The 7658-nt window shown below is 40.7% G+C and overlaps 1 protein-coding gene across 4 annotated transcripts in view; it reads left to right on the top strand.

Moving 5' to 3' along the window:
• The window catches only part of LOC116843266, a 115125-nt gene that overhangs the window by 77912 nt on the left and 29555 nt on the right, over positions 1–7658 (top strand). For all 4 annotated transcript variants that reach the window (XM_032813547.1, XM_032813546.1, XM_032813549.1 and 1 more), the window contains exon 4: positions 3694–3818. In XM_032813547.1, the coding sequence (XP_032669438.1) occupies positions 3694–3818 (125 nt within the window). The remainder of the gene's footprint in view (positions 1–3693; positions 3819–7658) is intronic.

The raw sequence follows: 7658 nt of genomic DNA on the forward strand, positions 1-7658 counted from the left end.
TATATATATATATATATATATATATATATGTATATCTTCAATATATACATATATATTTTTCTAGTTTAAACTACCCGGCGTTGTTTGGGTTTGTAACACAAAGTGAAGGGAATGAAATCATGGGAAGAGAATGGGATATGTGTCCAGCTTTCATTTAGCTTATATAATATTTTCCGTAGGAAAATCCTAGAAACTATCTATGCAAAATTTCGTTCAAATCGGAGAAAAAGTTTAAGTGTATAGAGAACAGACAGAGAGATAGACATTCTATTATATAGAGTAGACCAGAGCTAGTTGTCTGTTGAGGTAAGACGAAATCGATTATTTCTGCTATTTGCTAATAAGTTACAAAATTAAGCAAGCAAGATTTTTAAACATGTCAAAGATGGCTTTGAAATTCCTGCTTGCTTGATTCTGGAATCTGTTAAGAAACAGTAGAAATAATCGATTTTGCCAACTTATTCTGGTAACCAACTAGCCTCAACCTCTTATATATAAAATAATTGTTATAAATTATGTGATGAACAAAGTCGTATTTTTTATATTAAATTCTATACTATAATAGATAGTAATAATAACCTTATATTCATGTTACTGTTATCATTTTCGTGTTAGAACAACTAAAAAAATATAGTTAAGCCGAAAATAACTATAGTTTTAGTTAGATAATTTTTTTCCCCAAGTGCGCTGGCAGAGGTACTTTTATCTCAACTTAAGCTGAAACTATCTTTTGAAACGTTTCTGAATCAATTGAATCCGCGCCCGAAGTCGCGACCCTTTGATTTCGCAATTTTCAATTTGAACATTTTAATCTCACCGATCTCGAGCGGGCGATCCAAAGTTCTCCCCAAGTTTTCGAACGAATTCGATAACGCCGATATTGAAAGTACTTCCAGCATATTTTTCCCAACGCGCGGAAGGTTAACGGCTCGCAGTTTCGCTGGCGATATATTTGCGTATCTCCGCGGATTCTCATGGTCTCTTCCGCGTGATATTCTTGCAGAATTCAGACTCGTCGTCCTGAGACTCGGCGACGCGATGCCGTTTATTGATCTGCCGCGAAACACGAGGTCTCCCGTGAAAAAAGGGCGATGCCGTGCCTTACGAGACCTCTCGATTTCGGTTTCTTCTCCTTCGTTTCGCGAGCGTTGCGCTTTATTACGGCTAAACAGCCTGACCGTGCAGTATATTACCGCAGGACGGCTCTGATTTATTACTAGGCGAGCCTGCCAACCCTCTGCCCAATATCCATACCCGGTCCCATCGGCGAACAACGCCCGGCGTCTCTCTCGTCCCTTCACCCGCACCTCGACGCGAGCTTTTCCTCGCCGGCCGAAACTATTAATTTCCATCTCCCGCGGCGACCACTGCCGCATAATTCGATTCTGCGGAATTACCGCGCGACGACGGTGTCGTGAGACGCCCGTGCAGTTGCTTTGTTGCATGTGGCCAAAAGTTTCGAGCTTCACCATCCCGGAACCTTGAGCATTGGACCCGTTCGCGTACCCAAAAGCGAACCCGATCTCGACTGAGCTTCAGGGGAAACGGCCTCGTGTTCGTATCCTACGCAAATCTATGCAAAATGTCAAAAAAGAGAAGAAATACTGCCGGAACTTTAGAATGCGAAATTTCCGAATTTCTCTCGTCCGAATTTGTGAGTGACTGAGCTCTCCCCGTGTTAGACATCGACGTGTTCAACAGAGAAGGCTGCTTTGCCACTGTTGTAAAATTTGCGAGTCTGATTGGTGCACTGAGAAAAAAACTTGAAAATTTATTTGCGGATATAAAGTTTACTGGCTAAAACTACCTGGCGTTACCACAACCCAGATTATCACAAAGTGTCAAGGGAATGAAATCAGTGGCAGAAGATGTGTGTGTGTGTGTGTGTGTGTGTATGTGCATGTATGTGTATGTTGTGTGTGTCCAGGTTTCATGTAGCCTGTATTTTCTGCAGGGTCCTAGAGAGTAACTATGCAAAATTTGGTCCAGATCGGGAATTTAGGAGTATATAGAAGACAGACATTCTCCATTATATATAGGTTTTTATGATAAATAAAGTTCACTTCTATGAAATAGACTTGTATTCCACAAAAAAATTTTCAAGTATTTTTCTCTCAGTGTTATCTTCTTACATACTGAGAAAATTCTGAGAGATAAAAAATATTTATTCGCGGTGGGTGCTAATAGCATATTCACTTAAATTTAAATTGTTTTTCTTACGCAGAATAAACAACTGTTTTCATGGAAAACAACGGCTTCCTTCAGGCAAAATATATGTTTTCTCACTGAGCAGAAATTTCTTCTCAATGTAAAAATATGTATGTTAATGTAAGTGAATCTGTTATCATAGTACTCATCGAGTGTATATCTCTTATTTTTATTTAGATCTTTTCTCTCTCAGTGAGGATTCAGCCAAGATTAGGCGCATACGCAAACAAGATCCACGAATTTGACAACAGTTGCGAGGCGGCTTTCTCTGTTGAACACGCAGCCGTTCTTCGGCTCGCGCTTTAATCGAGTACGAGTGTCTTGATCGACGATATACAGTCCCTTAGCGTAGGTGAGCGACGAGCCGCGCCACGAAATTGCCGCGGGATCAAGACTTAAACATCGGAGCAGGTCGATAGGCGAGCCGGTGCGCGTCGTTACCCGGCATGGCCCATTTACCCCGATAGCTACGAATACGTGTATTACAGTGCGGCTTCGAAACTCAGCCCGCCACATCGCGCGGGTGGCAGCCGTCCTCCACCTGCGAACGACAATCCTTCGCAATGTAGCGACTCGCGTTCCTCCGACGATACAGGCGAGGGTTGTAACCACGTCGGGGCTGTGGGTGGCAGGGCGGCGGGGCGCAGCGCGGCAGGAATTTCATGAAACGTTTCATGGGAGGGCTGCGGCGGGAGGGTGTGGGGGTGTGGTGTAAGCGCTGTCTATCAGCGAGTTTCCAGGTGTAAAACGTGCTCGATATTCGTCACCGCGCCTGCATCATTTCGCACGGAAGAAGTTCGAGTTGGACTTCCATTTTCTCTCTCTTTCTCTCTCTCTCTCTCTCTCTCCCTCTCTCTCTCGAATTAGACGCGAATATCCTCCCTGCCCTCTTCTCTCGTTCTTACCTTCCTCGACGTGGAGTCCGCGGCAAAAAAGGAGAATTGTTCAATAACAACGGGACGTATCGATACGATCCCGAGGGGCAGACTTTTCCCGGACTTTAATAAATTAAAAAGCCGCCTCGCGGCGTGGTTGAACTTGGTTTCGTGTATATCGGAAACAGAAGTTAAATGAAGTAAATAGGTCGTGATATTTAGATATATACCGCTATTTTCGCGATGATACGCGAGATACTTTTAGACACCGCAATTTCCACGTAGTTTCCGCAATCGATCCTCCTCGCGTCGCGACTGTTATTCGTTGTTTAACGCGAGCGCACGAGAATGGTAAGACGTAAAGTCACACTTCGTCACCCTAATAAGGCTGCTATAAATTGCTATCGATTCCAAGGGTGGCGTCGCGACGACGCGAGGCGAGGGGTGCCGAGTATCGCCTCTTTTTTTTCTTCTCCTCGAGATAGGCGTGGTGAAAGAGCGTTTAAAAATAATGCGCTTGAAATGTGCTATGTCGAGGTTGAGGACAAATGAAGCATCGTCTGCTTTTTCATCCTTAACGGCTATATGAAGCGTGTCCTTGTTGTTTCAGCATCTCCGCACCGTTCCAAGTGGTAGCCGTGATCCTGATCCTCGCCGCGACAGTGTCAGCTTTGATCGGTCACTGTAATTCCGATCACAGGACTCTCGTAGCCTGCGGACTCTTTCTCTTAAGCGGTAAATATCTCTTTCATATTTTTTTTCAATAATTTACATTCATGGAATTTCAATTTACATTCAAATTTCATGGAATTTTCTCTTGCATAATATCAAACAGTCAAAATCTCCAGCATTTTCCACGACTGTCACCTCAATAAAACTATTAGATCGAGACTATTAGTTCATACGTGGTACAGTCTGCGTGTATACACCGAGAAAAAAATATCTAAAAAGTAAAAAATGTTTATTCGATGGATATTAATATTTATTTGAATCTAATTTTTTCATTTAAATAGAATAAACTATTGCTTTTATAAGCTACAGTAAGATACTTGAACATTTATTTAAGGAAATAGAAGTTTATTTCACAGAAATAAGTATCTCACAAATATATTTTTCAAGTATTTTTTTTCTCAATGTATATTTTCTTATTTGAAGAATATTTTATATTATAATATAAGAGTAAATGTATGTGTGTGTGTGTTATTATAGTATCACTGATTACATTTTTTTTCTTGAACATTTTTTCCATGTGTATTTCTCATTATGAATTAAAAATTCAATTTGAATTAAAAAAATTTGAATAAAAAAAAATTTCAAATAGAAAATAAAAATAATAAATAAAATATCTTAAATTGAGTTAAAACGACAATAGTCCGCTAATTAGTGACGAGAAATTTAATTCTGTTGGATAGCAGTGATATTTCGCCGTGGTTTCTAAATCTAGCACTCGAATAGGAGGATTCGGATGCAAGACCGAGGAGAAACAGCTCTCTCGTCGGTCTCGCGCTTCCTTCGATTCGCACGTCGTACCGCCATTCTTTGCGCTCCATCGCGTCGTATAAACATTCGAGCTAGGACCAAGAGTGGACTCTCAATCCGTGTCCATTGTCCGCGCAGCGTGGATCTCGCTATTGTTAAAACCCACGTGATCTACTAGGCGCGCGCGAGCGCCGTTTAAATCACGCGAGTCGCGCAATTCGTGTCGACGAGATCGAGGATCACATTGTTGGCTTCTCGCTGGCGAAAGTGTGCTTGATACACTGCCGAGAGTGAACCAGCCTAACGTGACCAGAGAACGAACCACTTCTGTCTCCGCGCCCGCCCGCTCAACGAACGCGCGAAAAACTACTCTTTCTCGGCCGTGTTCTTTTAGCCTTCCTGACCTTTGATCTTTTCGCTTTTCACGCTCAACATGCACTCTAGATGCGAGAATACTAAGAAGCAATAATCACATGAGGAGAGAATTTCGAGAGCCTGAGAAGACATCAGTTGCACTCGTATTGATGTGCGAAACGATAATTATCTGTTGTAAGTTTGACAAAGCATAGAAACTGAGGATTCTCGTCTCTACTTTCTTGGCAACGGGTACTGGATTCGCGTTCGCGACGAGAGGGATGAAAATGATCGATCCACTCCTCGTGGTTACTAGGATCTCAGGGATTACCGCCGAAATCGGTGCGCGCAGCGACCTAAACGCGTCGTCAGAAACGCGATGCCTTCCCATTTCCAACTCTTTCAGTACGTCGCCTCAAACCTCATATATTTATCCCTTCCATCGACTCCCGCATCCTTTCTCTCTTTTTCTCACGGATAATCCGACAGGTAAGTCGATATGCGCGCGTGATTCAAACGAAATCGAAATTCGGGCAAGGGATGCGCGGAGATAGCGAGCGGGAGTGAGAAAAGGTCGGTAATATCGCAGAAGAGTCGAATTGATTTCTTCAGCGGCGAGAAGGTGGGGGAAGAGGGTTCAACATTTTAATAAAAACCACCCACGGTTTTGTCGTCGACGTCGATGAAGGGTAGTGCCGCATATATGAGGGAATAGCGGCGTCATGTGGACGACGCCCTCTTCCACGGTGGGCAAACGGGAAGAATCTTTGTCAGGAAAAGTCTTTCTCACGGATATTTTCTTGTATTTCAATTTCGCGAAATATGTATATAGCGTGTGTATTAATTATATAGAATTGTTTTCATGTATATAATTTACCTCAATCCGTTTTACGCGGGGGAGAGTCTAGAGTATTCTAGATTCTCTATCCGCAATTTTTGTGGAAACGTAGGAGGTGAATTATACTAATATTAATGTGTGTGTATATATATATATATATATATATATATATATATATATATGTGCATTCTTATAATGCATATATATATATATGTGCATTCTATATAAATAAATGAACACAATCGCAATAGAAATATATTTTCCCCTCCCAAATCTTAGATGTTTCTCATTTCTTTGATGAATTCACGATTGCTAAAAATCAGTTGATCAACAAAGGATCCTGACTAGAAAAAGAAATAAGAAATATTGTATATGAATATCATAATGTAATCTTCATTTCAAAATTGTGCTCCTTCTGAATTAAAAAGATCGAGGAGAGACTTTAAAAGATTCCAATTAAAATTTTGCTGGCATTGCTGTTTTAATTCAAGTTAATGAAGCTCCAATTAAAAATCCCATGCAAACTACGGCGAAAACCGTACTATTAGGTGCCGAAATATTAGGCGCTCTCCTGTCTACCACTTCGGCCATAACTCGCAAGGAACGAAGAATTCCTCGTACATTTTTTATTAGCAATCGCCATTTTCTCCAGAAGGAGATTTTATAATACGAGGTACTTGAGGGAGGTTTCAAACGAGCGAGCTTCGAGTCGCGGCGGCATTTCTAAAGGCCTTTTAATAGCGCCGAGGAAGATAAAAAGCGCGTCCCGTAATGAAAGAAGCTCGCTTGCGCGAGTACCTCGCGTAATGTCGTAAATAAAATTGTCACAAACGAAACTGTGAAATGAATTTTCGAAAAAGGACTTAGCTTTTCGGTCGATACGGTACAAGATAGATATCTGTATGCTTAATTTTGCCATGTCGTATATAAATCATGTATAATCAGATTTGCTCTCGCAATAATTTATTCGTGAGTAATAATTAACACGTGAGAAGTAAATTTAAATATTAACGTGTATCCCGCGCGCGTAACAACTCAATTTCAGGCATACTATTTATACAAGTACGAAAACAATTGTATATTTGACTCGTCTTGATACTGCGGGTTTTTTTCTTTATCAAACTTTGCTTGTCCTTGTTTCGTTTCCGCGGACTTTTTCCACTGATAACGGTAGCCAGCGAGAACTCACTAAACCGGTAAAGCTCGGAAATAAATGTGTACAACAAACATTAAACAACAAGAGATAAACTGCAAGAGCAATTCTCCATAATGTATTGAATCTTGATTCGCACTATCCGCCACTCGAGCGGGATCCTCATCACCTACCTTAGTATCTACCTTAAGAGGATTTTGGAGTGGTTACCCAATTCCCTCGATACATTTTGCTCCGCGCGGGAAATATCATTCGCAGAAAAATTGCATGCACGGATATATTTAATGCATAAAAACCACTTACCAATTGCTATTCACTATAATTAAAATCTTTGAAAACGTATTTTATCTGTGTGGAATCCAGAAGAGGTAAGAACCCTCAACCATCGAACTATCGGTTCAGATCAACTAATTATTTAACAAAGCCCTTCCCGCTATTCCTCTCCGAATTCTCCTTCCCATTTGGATGTATCTGTTACCCTCCCTCGTAGTTTAAACTGAACACCGACAGAGTAACCTCCTTGTTTAAAATGGATATAATACCTAATGACATTACATATGATTTAGCCTGAATTTCAACCTAAATCTATGTGAATTAATAGAATGATGATTGATTTACATTAATATTCAGACTGAATGTAATCATATTGTTTTGCATCCACCATTTCAAGCTGGCCTCTACCGTATAATTTAGCTCGCTTTTGTCATCTATATATATATATATATATATATATATATATATATATATATAT

This window comes from Odontomachus brunneus, unplaced genomic scaffold, assembly GCF_010583005.1.
Source record: "Odontomachus brunneus isolate Ranch 3 - 2012 unplaced genomic scaffold, Obru_v1 Obru_scaffold_031, whole genome shotgun sequence".
Classification (NCBI taxonomy): Eukaryota; Metazoa; Arthropoda; class Insecta; order Hymenoptera; family Formicidae; genus Odontomachus; species Odontomachus brunneus.